This window comes from Paramormyrops kingsleyae, chromosome 15 (genome assembly GCF_048594095.1).
Source record: "Paramormyrops kingsleyae isolate MSU_618 chromosome 15, PKINGS_0.4, whole genome shotgun sequence".
Classification (NCBI taxonomy): Eukaryota; Metazoa; Chordata; class Actinopteri; order Osteoglossiformes; family Mormyridae; genus Paramormyrops; species Paramormyrops kingsleyae.
In genome coordinates, this window is record NC_132811.1 from 4,124,602 (window position 1) to 4,141,003 (window position 16,402).

General features: G+C 50.6%; 1 protein-coding gene across 1 annotated transcript; it reads right to left on the bottom strand.

Moving 5' to 3' along the window:
* Positions 1–116: 116 nt before the first annotated feature.
* Positions 117–15,246, bottom strand: acsbg2 (acyl-CoA synthetase bubblegum family member 2). The gene is made up of 15 exons (XM_023843973.2): positions 15,058–15,246; positions 12,309–12,429; positions 11,802–11,914; positions 9,589–9,857; positions 6,562–6,650; positions 6,148–6,268; positions 5,730–5,810; positions 5,311–5,460; positions 4,879–5,055; positions 4,112–4,293; positions 3,770–4,006; positions 2,513–2,730; positions 2,289–2,428; positions 1,626–1,872; positions 117–1,489 (listed from the first exon to the last, which is right to left on the bottom strand). The coding sequence occupies exons 1-15, from the start codon at positions 15,062–15,064 to the stop codon at positions 1,371–1,373; spliced, it is 2,271 nt and encodes a 756-aa protein (XP_023699741.2). The 5' UTR covers positions 15,065–15,246; the 3' UTR covers positions 117–1,370.
* Positions 15,247–16,402: the final 1,156 nt, after the last annotated feature.

Sequence of the window (16,402 nt, forward strand, 5' to 3'; positions counted from 1 at the left end):
CCGACGCTGGAGGCTTGGTGTGAAGTTTAACACGTGGGATTATCTGGACTAAATGTGAAAATACCACACTTTACCGTAAAATGTGTCAGAAAGAAACAAGACCAAAGAGCTTGATGTTCAGTCAGCATTTTCACTTTTAATAGAAATTGTTTGATGCAGTCCTCGTGCAGGCCCAGAGCTGAAGCCCAACTCTGCTCACACCTTCAGTCACAAACTTAAACAATCAATACATCAGTCACCCAGTGATGAAAAGGACCAGATCAGAGCCCGACTGCCTGAATCCCTTCACCCTACGGGTAGCATTAGAACATCGCGGACAATCGGGATTATCTGAGCTTCGTCTTGGTTACTCCATGCAATAGTTTTTAAATGGGTTTTTGGTTACATACCCGGAGTAGTGAAATCTAGAATCCACAGTGTGCCATTATAATATAATGAGATGCATATATTAAACACACTGTTGATTCTATGGGTGTTAATGTGATACGACATGGCTGAATTAAAACATTTTCAAAGGAAACAAAGCTTCACTGTCAGGATACAATTATGTCAGAACAATGAGAAACAACTGTCACAGACAAATATGGAGATTGCAGTGCTGCTGCATGAACATGTGGGGAATTGTACATACAAGCAAAACAACAAACCGCTACGCTAAAACAACAGCTCACTTAACAGCTCTTTTCCACTTTTCACGTCTTTAAGTCCGTGAAAACGGCGCGTGGCGAGAAAACAGGATTTTCCACAATCCGTTGAGAAACCTGACATGCACTGGCCTTTCTGTAACTTTGGCAACATCGAAGTAATAAATAAAATTAAACTAAACGCAAAATACAAAAAAAAGAACCCTGAAGATTCGACAGGAATTCCATTTTATGAAAACTCCTTCAAATTCCACTTTGGATTTTCGTATGGTTTTGCAGAGTAAATAGTACAATTACAGAATTATTGTACTTCATCACAGTAGTAATAATGACAATGATATTAATAACAATCAGCTTATAAATATTGTAAAAACATGAGCAATTTTATAGTTTTTTCCCCCCCCCCCCCAGAGATCCTAGTTCATTATGTACAACAACCACACAAACGGAAACATTTACAATCAGAACCTCCCAAGGTGGAGTTAAGCACGACAGTGAGCTCTCCGGTGGGGAAGCGCAGTGAGCTCTCCGGTGGGGAAGCGCAGTGAGCTCTCCGGTGGGGAAGCGCAGTGAGCTCTCCGGTGGGGAAGCGCAGTGAGCTCTCCGGTGGGGAACCACTGCTTCTCTGACCTCTGGGTCTCTTCACTTTGCTGAAGCGTGGAGGTGCAGGTGAGAGTGCGTCCCCCTGTCCGTCCGGCCCCTGGGCCCCGGGCCCTCGGCAGAGCCTTATTTGGGGGGCAGAGGGTTATCGGGGGTGGTGGGGGTCACTGCTTCCGTGTAGAAATTCTCAATGTGCTCCTTGTACATCTTCATCACCACTGGCCGTTTCAGCTTCATGGTCGGGCCTGAGTTTGAAGAGAAGCAACATAAATCGCAACAGGCCGGTTTTCTGGAGATTTCACAATATTTTCTGTCATTTTGAAAATGCGGGCCCTCTTATTCCCCCCCCCCCCCCACCCCGGCTCTCAGGCGGCTTTGTACCAAGCTCTCCCCCCATGATAGAGAAGTCCTGGTCCAGCACGGTCCACTTCTGAATGCGCTGGGCGTTGGAGACCGCCTTCTCGTTGACGCGGTTGATGCCCTCTTGGATGGCGGCGTGAACGAGGCGGTCGCGCCCCCCCGCCATCTGCGACACCCGGGTGGCGCTGCTGCCCAGTTTGCGGCACTCCTCCACCGCCTCCTCCGTCAGCTCGTCCTCCGGGATGCCCGTGTCGCCGTTCACCTGGCACTAGAGGGGGCGAATGGATCAGCGCGTGACGTTGGGTGAGGCAGTCACAGCCGGAACATTAAAGCAGTGAAAAGTATGACAGTTGGCCACCAGATGGCAGTAGGTGTACTTATCACAAAGGCAAGCTTACAGAATGTCACCGGTATTTACATGATGCGATTCTGATCCATCGTTATGAGGTGGAATACAATGATCCGAGGCATTTGAGAAAGACGGCAGATTGTGAAACACTGTAGCAAACATGCCCCTTATTCTGTGGTCTCTGGTTTTGTTCATGGCAATAAAGCGACTCATAAGGACTTCACCCAAAAAACGGGAAAGACAGAATGACACATGTAGTGTCACCTTGCACGTGGGCCACAGGTGTGCAGTGTCATGTGATGCACCCCCCCCCCCCCCCGCAGAACAGTCGTTACCTTGACGGTGAGCAGCATGGAGAGGAACTTCCTCTTGTCGCCAATAAGCATAGCGTTGCTGATCAGTGGTATGGCCTCCTTCACTGCATCCTCGATGGGCACTGGGGGGATGTTCTCGCCCCCGGCCGTGATGATCAGCTCTGCAAGACGCACAGGGAGTCAGGCCCCGGGCCCCCAGCCCCGACCTCTGGGCCCCCGACCCCCAGCCCCGGCCCTCGGCTCACCCTTGATGCGGCCGGTGATGTAGAGGAAGCCCTCGCCGTCGTGCTTGCCCAGGTCCCCAGAGCGCAGCCAGCCCTCTGCGTCCAGCGCCTCCTCCATCTTCTCGGGCATGTTGAGGTAGCCCATGAAGACGTGGCGGCCCCAGAAGCAGATCTCGCCGTTCCCCTCGCTGTCCGGGTTCGAGATCTTGGTCTCGCAGCCCTGGAGGACTTTCCCGCAGCTGCCGGGGGGGGGGGGGCGGTCAGAGACTGCTCAGTGATGTGCGTGCAAGAGATCCGTCATTAAGTACTGGAACTCTGTTGTTGTTCAGAATAATAATAATAATAATGACACTATTGATCCCCTTTGGGCAATTCTCCATCCTGCTCTCCATGGCACAGACACATATGTAGGTGACGGCAGGCTTGATAGCGAAGGGCAGCCACCTGTAGCAGCACCTACGGAGGTGCTGGGGGTTAAGGGCCTCGCTCAAGGGCCCGCAGACACACGACTATTGTGCCGATGCCGGAGCTCCAACCAGCGACCTTCCAATCACGAGCACAGAGGCTTAGCAGACTGAGCCCCTTACTGATGTTTAGTAAGTGAAGCGACGGAGCCTCACAGTAAAAGGTGTTTCCTTAAATGGAAGACACACACACAGCTACATACATGTATAAACACACACATGCATATCCCTATTCTGACGCTGACAGAACACGGGCCCCCCCCTTCATCCTGCACACGCTCATTCACACACTGACGCGAGCCCCAGTGACTAAGGAGAGGGGCAGATCCAGCGTGACTCACACCCAGACAGCAGAGGGAACCGGACGGCCACTTGCGTCACGCGTGGAGATCTCCACACGCTTCACCTTGGCTCGATGCGCCGTTTGCCGTCTGCATCAGCGCCCGCCAAACCCCCCCCCCCACCCCGGCTCTCAGGTGGCTTTGTACCAAGCTCTCCCCCCATGATAGAGAAGTCCTGGTCCAGCGCTCCGGGTTCAGCCCGGGGAATCGCTAGGGTGATGCTACGTGGCAGTGCGAGTTTTTTGGATTTAAAAATGCACCAGCTTTTCCTGCCATTAGGGGGCAGCATGTGGCTCAGCAAGCTAAGCCTCTAGCCCAGGGGTAGCCAATCTTATCCGCAAAGGGCCGGTGTGTATGAACTCAATCGCTGTAATGTGGGTAGTCTGGGTGACCAGTAGGGGGCACACTAACCACCCAGAACAGGTCAGCAATATCACTCAGGCTGAATACCCCTGATTGGGGGGGGGGTGTACCTGGTGAGGCGGAAGGCGTCGGGCAGGGAGAGGGTGTGGGGGCCCGAGCACTCGCTCATGCCGTACAGCTCGTACACGGGGATGTCCAGGCTGAGGAAGAACTCCAGCGTGTCCCTGGTGATGGGGGCCGCGCCCGTGTAGCACTTCCGGCAGCGATCCAGGCCCAGCGCCTTGCGGACCTTCCGGAACACCAGCTTCTTGGCCAGCCGGTAGTTCAGGGGGGTGCGTGCCATCTCCCTGTCCGTGCAGGTGGGGGGGAGGGGCAAGAAGGAGCCAATGAGAATGAGCGAGCGGCGACTGGGGCGCGGCGACATTACCCCCCGTGGGGCCGTGTGTTCGTACCCCCCCATCCGGCTCAGGTTGGTCTGCAGCCCCACCCCCTTGGCCCAGCTGGCCACCTTCCGGCGCACGGTGGACGATTTGGCCCCCACTGACTTCATCTTCTCCTGCATCTTCTCCCACACCCTGGGGACTCCCATGAAGGCCGTGGGCCGCACGTCCCGCAGAGTGTTCACCAGTGAGCCCTGCGGAGCAGCAGCGACACGCAGTTAACCCCGGTTCGGGGGGGGGGGGGACGTTGTCACACACCACCCAGGTCATGCCTCAGCAGTCACACGGAAAAAGGACAGGGGCTCCAGTCAGAGTCACAAGGAGTCAGCTGACAGGATCACATTGCACTGCAATGCCCCCCCCCCCACACTAACGTGGTCCCGATAAGGATTTACACACACTCCCTACCCCACCTCCTCAGGCCGATGTCACCCAACCCCCCCCCCCCACCCCCCCACGGACTCCTAGCTAAATGTAACACTCGTGAATTAACAGGGTTTGACAAACTGCGGGTCAACATGCGGCCATTTATCCAGGCCTCTAAAAATCACCTTGGGGTGGGGTGGGGTGGGGGGGGGCGTATATGAGGCTGGATGACCTCTAACCCTCACACAGTCCTGTCCACTTAGAGTCTGGTGGAGATTCTGCAGAAAAGATGCTTCTATTTCCAACTAGCTGAACTGCCATGTCCAGCTTAAAGCTTTGAGGAGAGGATGACAGGGGTGGGAGGGGGCCGTGGGTGCGAAGGGGCTCGGACCTCGATGGCGGACGCCGCTCACCTTCAGGGCGTCCGGCTGCGCAAAGTAGGCTGCGCCGCCGACCTGCATGGTGAGCCAGATGTCGATCATCTGCGCCGCGATGTGGCTCAGGGGCAGGTAACTGACCACCACCTCCTGTGCCGCATCGGCCTCGGTCAGCCGCACGTTCTTTCCCGTGGCGTACGCTGTCCACGTCAGCTGCGGGAGGAAGGGCGCCCCCAAGAGGTCAGGCAGGGGCAGGGCGATCGTGATGGACTAGGTACTAACACTTCAGAAGATTCAGATCAGGATGGAGCTGAAAATGACACCTATTAGAATCTGACTCAAACAAGCAGCGGTGGATTTAAATGTGTCCACAGTAGTTAAATCAGAATTAGAGTCAAATTGCATTTACACTCAAAATGGTTTAACTTTAATCCAGATTTACAACCATGAACGGGAATGGGGCCTCACATTGTCGTGACTCAACATCACGCCCTTGGGCTGCCCTGTCGTGCCCGAGGTGTAGATCAGGGTGCAGCACTGGTTGGGCTTCTGGCTGGCGGTGATGTCATCCAGCTGCTTGTCTGGCACGTCCTGCGCCAAGGCCATGAACTCCGCCCACTGGGCCAGATGGAATCAGCCAACCAGAGACAAATAATCAAGGCAGACAATGAGACTATCTGCTTTTTTACCATTCAACATTCACAGCCATGTAAATCATACCGTAAGATTTGCTAGCTCGACAGAATGACAGTGTTTTCATAATAACAAAAGTAATAAAATTATAATTCTGCTATAATTTTTGCGAAACATTAAACATGTTTAATTAAGAACATCTAAAAAAATTCTGATATCTTTTCAACCCCCAACCATAATACTCTATAACCTACCGAGTATAAATTTGGTTTCTTTTCCTTCAGAGAATCTTTATACTGAATTATGGCTTTCAGATGTGGAAGCTTGTCTTGAATCTGAAACAAATGTGCAATAACAAAAACTCATCAGTAAATCAGAGTGTACTGTTGATGTCGACACATGGCAGGCTATAAAAGCTAATAAACATAATCCAAACAAAATACAGACATAAACTTTCAGTGCATAAGATCTTATGCCACTGAGTACATTTAGAACCAGATTAAGACCGATTAAACTCAAATTATAATCATGACATAGACTGAAACTGGAATGTGAATCCAGCTGGTCCTAATGATGATGAGACTTGTGTTCGTTGCTCAGAACTCTGCTCAGAGTTCAGGTTCTGGCTCAGGCTCACGTTAGTGGTGCAGGTACCATCCACTCTCTCCGTACCTGCAGGATCTTCTGCAGCTGCTTGTGGTTCTCCACCACCAGGATGTTGGCCTGGCAGTTCTCCGCCACATACTGGCACGCCTCCGGGGAGTTGGTGGTGTAGATGCCCACTGCAAACCCACTGTGACACAGGAACCATTAACAACCGTATGACTGGGCAGGAAGTGCATCTATAGGTGGGCTTTCTGAGCACCGAGCAGGACCCAGTCTCAATCGTGTCATGTGATGCTGTCACATGATGCTGTCATGTGATGCTTTTTGATGATTAATTTAAACTGAGTCTTACAAGTGAATCTTACTGTTTATTTTATTAAATAGTCGGGTCTGACAGTTTGGATTAACTATCATTATGTTTAAATGATCTATATAAAATTATTTGACTCGACTTGACACCAGTCAGTACTGGGTACTCACCCTGCCAAAATAGCAGCGATGTCCGTGATGAACCACTCTGGGGAGTTGAAGCCCAGGATCCCGACCCCGTGGTACCGCTCCAGACCCAGCTGTCAACAGAACAGAACAGAATCTTGCGGTCAGGTCGATGGGCAAAGCACGCTCACGCACACGGACCTTGTGTGTCAACAAATTCAAGAGACATCTGTCAAATCAGCCATTTGTGGTGGAGGTTCCGCCTCTGTGGGGCCGTCGGTCTGCGATGGTCTTTCTTTTGTAGTCTCTCTCTTCTTCTTAGTAAAGCGTCTCCCATTTGAGCCAAGTCCCCCCCCCCCCCACATCTGCCCCCACACGGTGGTACAGCGCCTTGCCAAAGCAATCAGCGTACCTAATGACAACCAAACTGCTCCAATTTTTTTTATAAATAAAATGTTGAACAAATTTGCTTGGATAAATATTCAACACGCATACACACATTATTTAGCAGAATCACCAATGACAGCGGTAAGTCATAAGAACATAAGAACATAAGAACTATACAAACGAGAGGAGGCCATTCGGCCCATCGAGCTCGCTTGGGGAGAACTTAACTAATAGCTCAGAGTTGTTAAAATCGTATCTAGCTCTGATTTAAAGGAACCCAAGGATTCAGCTTGCACTACATTATCAGGAAGACTATTCCATACTCTGACTACACGCTGTGTAAAGAAGTGCTTCCTTAAATCCAGTTTGAAATGTTCTCCCGCTAATTTCCACCTATGGCCACGAGTTCTTGTATTTGAACTAATGCTGAAGTAACTATTCGGTTGAACAGCATCCAAACCTGTTAGAATCTTATAGACCTGGATCATGTCCCCCCTCAGTCTCCTTTGCTTGAGGCTGAACAGATATAGCTCAAATAACCTTTCCTCGTATGACATTCCTCTAAGACCAGGAATCATTCTTGTGGCCCTACGATGTCTTCAGAGATAAGGACACGGCAGCTTCGCATGCTGTTCACAGGTGATTTCTCCCTTATTTCTCTGGCCTAATTTTCAGCAGATCATTGAGATAGTGCTGCCATTTCCAGATTCTCAGTGGATGACATCAGGGCTTTGACGGCTCACTGTAAAAATGCTCACTGTAAAAATGTTTTTGAGCGATTCTACTGTTGCTTGGAATCACTGTCTTGCTGGAAGAACCTTCTCCCAAACGCAAGTTTCACAGTAGACTAGAGCACGTTCCCTTCCAGTACTTTCCCATATTTACTGCCGTGTCTCATTCCTTCAGTTTTAATAAGATTTCCAGTCCCAGTTACCTTAAAACCCAAACCATGTTCTACTGAAGAAATATCCTCAGCAGAACCACAACCCCACATTTCCTTTATCCATAAATCACCAACTGGATTCTTAAATTAATTTTTATTAAAATAAACACTAATTATCCAAACTGCATACACAAAGGAAAAAAAACAATTATTCTGAAATATTCAGTCAATGTATCAGAATATATTTATATGTATATATGTGTGTGCGCTTCTCAGGCTGTTGCATTCAGTGCCTTTTGTCTCCCCGGTCTGTCGTCTTTCTCCCTTCTTTCTATGTTATTTTATGTTTGTCTTTGTTGCCTTGCGGCAAAACCAGTTGCCCTCTGGGTACAATGAAGCTGAAAGTGGAGTTGAGTAATATACATAAATAAGCAGACAAAGTGATCAAAGCGATTTCAGGCTCGTCTTAAATGACCAGGCCTCTGGCGTGTGGCATTTGAAGCCCCCAGACTCCTTGTCGGTGAGGGTGAGACACGGGACACTCTGACCCCCTGCCTCTCATCCTAATCCCCCCCCCCCCCACCACCCCCAGCTAGAGTCAGCCCACCACATCCCACAGTCTCAGAGTTACACTGGCCATGGTGATGACCAATCAAAATGCCTGGTTCCCTAAAGGGCAGTGGCATGTGGATGGACGGTTATCGGTGCCATGTTTGCTTTGGGAAGTGCTGGCATATTTGTAAAGCAGCTTCAAGGTTAGAGAATCATCTGACGTCTGTGTACATATTGGCAGCCGGTGTTTAAGGGTGCAGTGGCTTGTGGCAGCTCCGCAATAATTACACCACCACTGAGCAACCGAACAGCTCCCAAGTCTGGCCATTCACACAACACAGTCATAGGGTGGCACTCAGCTAACATTTTGTGTTATTTAATTTGCTTATCGCTGTTGATCCCAGCTGATGAAAGAGCAGCAGCACGATCCAGGGGTGACATTATGCAACGTGGTCAGGACATTTATCACCTAGTGTCACCGATATGTCTCTCAAGGAGATGTCCTTATTACGCAAGGCGAGAGCCTATCAGCACAGCCGAGGTCACTCGGACCAAAGAGGTCGCCGTGCCGATCGCCAGAGTCACATGTGAGGATACCAGCCAGGTGGCCAGACTCAGAAACTTAGCGACATATTCATGTGTTTTTGTCTGATTGACATTATCAAGGGGACTACCAGAGTCACTAGAGGAGTTCCCAAAAAATATACGTACAGCAAAAACGTGTATGTAGGATCTTCTGTAATCCAGAATATCTTGATAATTTTTAAGTGTGTAAAATACCTTTGCAAAGCACTTCATATACACAGACACACACATATATACACATTTATGTATTCATTTATTTATTTATTTATTAGGAGTGTGACGGTACACGTATTTCTACCGAAAACTTTCGGTACGGGACTTTCGGTCCGGTATGCAGGAACCTTTGTGTGTTTGTGTTTGTTTCCCCCGAGCGACATTCGGAAAGGGCCGGATGAAGCCGCGCAGCTACACATGCACGCGACCGTCCTAATGCGAAGATGGAAGCTGTCAATGCGAACACAAGTACGGCACCATGATGGATATTGATTTTGTTATGCTTTGTATTTGTTGAGACAATATTTGTGTTGCACAGTTCTAATATGAAGTTAATGTGAATACAGTACAGATCAGGAAGGTCCTCTGACTCTGCCTGGCCTCTAGGATCCATGTTGGGTGTCTATAACTTTGCATCTTGCGCCCCCTACGTGTTGCAGCTGGAAGCTCACCTTGAGGAGGCTCTTGGCGGCCGTGCGGCACAGCCGATAGTACTCCTCGTAGCTGGCCGTCCTCCACTGCTCGCCCTCCTTCCAGCCCAGCGCCGTGTGCTTGCCGAACCTCTCCACCGACCTCCTGAACATCTGGTCCACGGTGACGGGCGGTTCTGCCGCCAGGCCCGACTCCGCCAGCCTCAGCCTCACCTCACAGTCGCCCCTGGAGGTCCACAGCTGCGACTCGGACGCGGCCAGGTCCAGGGAGTCCGGCCGCGGGACGTGGCCTGGGGGAGGGAGAGGGAGACGGGCGACTGAGTGGGTGGATCCAGCCCTGATCTCCTGACGGTCCATGTGCCTGAGTGACGGGATGATCCTTCACCCTCACCCACCGCTAACCCCGCTTTTATACTTTAAGCACGTAAATAACTTCCAAACAACCCCACCCATCTGGAAGAGATAGAGGGAGGGGGGGTTGGCAGCCAGGACTCATCACTCTGGGGGGGGGGGGGCTCCAGGCATCCGGACCCTGTGCTAGAGGAGCGTGTGACGGGCAGCAGAAGCATGTGCTGGGGGAGTGGGGGGGATTTGGCAGGCCCCATTTATCTATGGAGCCTCATTCTCGCCAGCTGCTGGTGTCAGATGCACGGCCAACCCCCCCCCCCCCCGAAAAAGCACCCATGCCCCCGGGCGCCCCGCCCTCAATGTCACCCTCGTGTGGTGGGAGGTCAGAACAATCGGGAAGAGTATCAGGATATGAAGACCTGAAACCATCCTGCCCCCCCCCAAGCTAGCTCACACACAGAAAGGAATAGGGGAGGGGGTGGGGGGGGGGCTGTCTTCTATTTCCAGGTTTGAAAACCCCTTTATTCTCAATTTTTTTTTAAATCAGCAGTGTACATCCAGTGATGCACAATCCAAAAGCCTCGCATTCCATGTGCATCACTTTTATTTTGTTTTCATGCTCATTTACAAGTAATTGCCATCAACTGAAATAAGATTTCATGCAGGATGTCACAGGCCTGTTTAAATCTAGGTCACAAATTACTTTGGTTAAAAAGAAAGTGAATAGAAAAGGCAGCAGGAATAGTGACCCATCTCGCCCGGACACTGAGACGCCAGCGTGGCGCGTCGCCAGCCTGGCATTCAGCTCACGTCACCCGCCTGCTGACTCGATCGCGGCTCCTATTTACTGTCAATAGAACAAAGTTCATCTGCGCGGTGGAAATTTCACAGCGGTCACGGCGCGCTCGGACTGACAAGATACGTGCGAACGGTCCCCGCGTGCAGATACGCGCGAACGGTCCCCGCGTGCACCTTACAGGGTCAGCGGCGCACGCTGCTCTTAAAAGACCATCGCGGGTGACGGAACATCAGATGCGTTACATTTACATAACCGGCTCCTGTTATTCCCTGTCTGCTTCCTGTCTGTTCATTTCCTGTTTGTTAAACAAATGGCTAAAATTTCCAGTGCCAAGACTCTGAGTAGCGAAAACCCCGGTAAAATATTGTGGGGCATGATGATGGAATAATAATAATTATTATTATTATTAATAATAATAATAATAATAATAATGCTATGAAATAAGCCATGGACTTATCTCCAGCTGCAGTTTGTGATCTAGCAGTAAAACAAACAAACTCACTTCTCCCATCGTTATAAGCCTGTTATCGATGTAGTGCAGAATCTATCAAAAACACTTTTACTTCTTTATTTTCTCTTTCTCTTTCTTTGATGTATCCAGAAGGGGTGAGTCTCACTCCAGCAGGCTGTACTTTTTAAAGCTCTCCAGCCCGTCTGTCGTCCTTCTAACCAAATAAAGCTTACTTTACAATCTCAAAGCGACGGATGGACCTACAGAAAAGCTCCACGTCTCCCAGATATAAAAATATGTGTCCGTCAGCGTGGGGGAGGGAAAATGGGTTTCTGCTGACTCGTGCTTGGGAAGTGAAGGGCGTTTGAACATAGTGGCGGGGGGGGCCGGGGGATCAGGAAGCCTGTCCAGGCTGCTGTAATTGGCGGCCCCCCTCCTGGCTACATTTCCTGTAAAATGTGGAAAATCTGGGTGCTTTTGGGCCACATTTTGCGTCAACTGTTTCTGTAGCCCCTGTAAACTTCAATGGGAAACCCCTAAAAAAACATTTTTTTTATGTTTAACACAAAGAATGTTGAGACACTGACTTTTGAAATGTGCCATACAACAGTAATTATAATCATAACAAAAGCTCACCTTGCTGTGTCTGTACTTCTTCTAGCCTGGTCATGTGGGGTGAGGGGTTGATACTGGCCAGAGCCCCCGTTTTCGCTTCCATCTCACAGAGCACCTCCTCCTCTGATGACTCACTGAAGGAATAACAGACAATGACAGTGATGACCCTGTGTCAGCCACATCTGTCATCTGCCATCTGTTCAGGATCCACTGCCTGTGTCGTACACATTGTTCTGACCCTTCAGTACCACATAACAAAGCCTGGATCATTCCCCACCCCCCCTCACGAACATCCACTGCATTCCAGTTAGAAACTGGCCAACAACTGGTTACAGCTGTGAGAGCAGCTGTGAGAGGCATTAACTCAGATTAGCAAAGATCCAGGTTTACTCCCAAACAACTATTGCTTTTTACTTTATTTTTTTTTACCTTCCTGATTATTAGGTAGCTAAATTCATTGTGATTCAGTGAATAGTTAACTGGTGTAAAATTTCATAGGTGGGGGGGGGGGGGACAGTAAGCACTTACTTAGCTTCCATGGTGATGTCATCCAGAGACACGATGTTGTCATCAGTGCTGCGGGCTTCCGGCTCCACGGGGGATGGCATCACTGCGGCGGCCGACATGTCGGGGGTCTCAACCTCGGTCACTGCGGAGATGTGGGTGGGGTACAAACATTACATACGTCAGCAGTGCTGCCAGGCACGCGAGCGGCGGCGGAGGGGGCTCGGACAGCCCCGGGGGCGACCGGGACACAAAGACGTTTACAGAGGAAAGGGCAGCCAAGTCGGGCGCAGGCTGGCCTCTGCGGAGGAGCACACAGGCCCAGTCACTGGCCACGCAGCCACCTGCCACGGCGACCAGCCTGCCACCCCAAGCAGACAATGGGCCTACACAGCTTCCAGAGGCGCTCCGGGGCTCCGTCACACTTATGCTACACGCTTAGCGCTGGGTATTTGCCTCATTCATTCAGAATGGGGGGAAAAAAATCCATTGAAGCTTGAATCACACAGCGAGAACTCCGCAGGGGGCTCTGGGCTACGTGGAAGCTGCCTGGGTTTAAACGGAGAACCGGCATCACTAGGGAAAACATATTAGAGGCTGCAAGACTGTGCAAAACAAGATGCTCTGCTTGTTTATCGCATTTTGATAAGAGAGCTTAACAGTACATCACCCCGAGGTAAGAATCTCACAGATAGGAGAGGCAGGCTTGTGTCAGGATCTGAGTGGCTGAGCACCGAGAGGTTATTAAGATCCGACGGCCCTGGCTGTGCGGGCAGAAGGGGGGGGGGGGGGGGACCTTCTTACACCGAGGGGCGCTGCTGCCAGATTACACACATCGCGTCGCTGGCTTTTAACACCGGTGTCAAGTGACCTGCAGATATTTGGCATGTGGACAGACGGGACAAAGGTCCTCACTGGATATCATGGAAACAGCGGGAGGCATGGCATGTCCGCGAGGGGGGTCACAGAACATCCTCACCGCTCAGCGCGACCCCTCGCCGTCATCAGTCCTCATCTTCTGATGACAGCATGTACTACCCGGTGTGACACCCCCAAACTCAGCAGGCAGGATCGCCTCAGAGATACGTGCAGCCTTCTTTGACGCAAACTGTCCCCCCCCCACGAATGGTTCTTCACCTTGCCACCATGAAGCTGTTTATCTCCCAGAAAGCACTCTGTTCCAGCCCTTGTGTGACACGTCCCTTCATGCCCTGCCCCCACCCTCCGAAAACAACAGCATTCCCCAGATGGCCGTTCAGATATTGATTCAGCCACCCCCCCCCCCCACTTTTGCAAACTGTGCGGAATGTTAAAATGTGGGAATATCCCAGGATGCGGGCCAGGAGCTGTGGGAGGGGGGGGTGCTTGCTGGGTCTGTGGGGGGGTGACCTCATTTAGCGTGCGGCCCAGACTGCATATGCATGGAGTGCTCAGATTGCAGCTGCGTCAGGCGTGGAAATATAGAAAAACTCATGCGACCCAGCATTACGGCTATTCCTGAAACAGTGAAATGCCCCCCCAGCAGCTGAAAATGCCCTCCCAGATCTGCTATATCACCACCCTCCCGCACTGATTCAGGAGGCCAAGGGTGTTTCTTGTGCTGTAAGCTGACAGGCTTACAGGAAACAGTCTCGGCTCAGAATGGTACTTTCGATTTCAGTGATGCTGGGTGGAGACCAGGCAACACACTACAATGAAAAAAACTTTAAAAGAATCATAAAAAACAAAGACCTCCCGCTATAAGAGACACAGGTGGTGTCTGAATTTCAGTCTGGGTTACCAGTTGTAATGAAAAACGCATTATATGTAAATCATTGAGGAGGAGGAGCAGGCAGAACAAATCAAAAAATTACCCCAGTGATCTGGCGGTCTTGCCGCTCCCTCTAAACATAAATAATGTAGTCAGTTAATATCCCTGTCATACATTAAGAGAACACGTTATTCTAGCTTGCCTATCTTTCCCTCCACCCATTCCTTGGGCTAGGCATTTAACTTTATTGCCATTGTAACACTGGAGCCCCCGATCCTGATCGCAGCATCCCTGAGCGGCTGATCGCTGTGAGCTCCCCCCGTGTTGAGGAGAGGAGTGCCTCATTACGTGCATGGATACCGCTTCCCACTTAATGATGTTGGTCTGCCAGGCACAAACCCTGGACAAATATGCTGACATACTCAACGATGCGGCAGCGTGGTTAATAAAAAACCGTGCATTAAAGCTGAAGGCCACGCCCCGTGCATTTCGCGGCTCGCATGTGGCGATGCTCTACAGCTTCTAAATACCGCATTTGTGAAAGTGAATCTAAACGATGAGACACGTTTGATCCCCCCGATGTTCCGATTCAGCAATGAGACGGCCATCCCGAGCACATGCCCGCTCTGGGGACACGTCTGCAGCCGGTGAACGCCGCTTCCTGGCGCCACACCCCGGCATTTTAAACACACGCCACGCATCCCGTCCGGAGCGATCGCCTCCGCCGCGGATTCAACCCGCCCCCAGTGATACTACGACCAACGCATGATATCAAATATATTTCCCGTGGTTTCACGCTCCTTATTTCACACGAATAACTTGGAATACGCGGCATTAATACACGCAGGGGGGTATGTGAGCATCCTCTTCCGGAGGCACAATGCCGCAAGGCGCCGGGTCTAAAAGCAACCAGAAAACCAGGCGCGATAAACAGATTTACGTTTGATACGGTGATTCATTCTCAGTCTGTCAATGATTCGGCGACATTATTCCAGTTTTTGCTTAACAAAGTAACAGACTTACGGTGCATCCTCAAATCCGGGTCTGCTGACGGTCTCTAGAATCTCGATGGCTTCCTCGTCGAGCCCTTTCCTGAAGTCCCCCGCCTTCTAGAGTATTCTCTCCGTTTTCACTAACAGCGGGCCACTCGGATGTTAAATCCGTACCTGACACTTCGGATTTGAAATACCGGCTTGCCCCCCCCGCTCCGCTTTATGGCCACGCCCTCCCCCGGTCCTCCTGTGGCCACGCCCCCCCTACACCCAGACAGATTCCTGCAACGTTACATACGAAAAAAAGGGGGGTCCTCATTGGCTAGCAAGCGTCAGACCACAAGGCAGCCCTCCCAAATTTGGTCATGCTCTGCAGCCAATAGAGAACAGGTGGCGAGGAAGACACTCCACTTGACTGAACAGCCCCTCGTCTCCCATGAGGATGTCGTGCAGCCCTCACATCAGCATATCCTGACCAATGCGGATGCTGCGAGGTTACTACAGGACAAAACCGAGCTGCTCATCCCCGTGTCGGATCATCGACTACAATGCTGTCTTAATTGAATAAAACAAAGGCTAGCAGTTATCTACCCATCGCATGACCTTATACATAATCCTCATATGGCATTTTATCATTTTTTATAATCAGTTCCAGTCAGATGGACATCTCATAATAAATCACAGTACTATTGCATAAAATATATTATTTTAGGCAGAGTAGTCTGGATAAGTAACTGGGAATGGGATTGCGTTGTAGCACGGTATAAGGCATAGCCTACTAGTTGAGTCCTTATGTTGAATGTTTCAACAAGGGATTGAACCTGAATTTCAGGTGAATAACCAGCTATACAAGCAGATGAATACTAGTTGCTTGCAATACTAGTGTCTGCTAAATAGGAATTTTTAAATTGCAGACATCTGCAGTAATCAGTAGCACTGATGCCTCACTTCTCCAGGGTTGGCGGTTGAAGGCTCCAGCCACCGTATGAGTTTGCATATTCTCTCCCTGTTGAGTGGGTCTCCACTGGGCTAAGGCTTCCTCCCATAGTCCAGACTCCAGAGACATGCAGTCAGATTGGCTGGTTTCCCTAAACTGCCTGCAATGTGTTTGACCCGGAATGCCAAGTCGATTTTTTGCTGCCCGGCTGTCGGTGTGTCTGCCTATTGGGCTGGTGTGTGCAGCACGGTTGGATAGAGCTAGTACCCGTTGACGCCGTTTTGCCCAACTGAGTATGTTGAATCGACGTCGAATCTAGTTTGTGAAGCTTTTCTCTCTGAGGGATGTACGTCGTCCATTACCTCTAGTCATGCTGCTGTGTTCCAGCGCAAGTTTCCACAATCGATGGGCGCCAATCATTTGCTGGCCTTGGTTGACG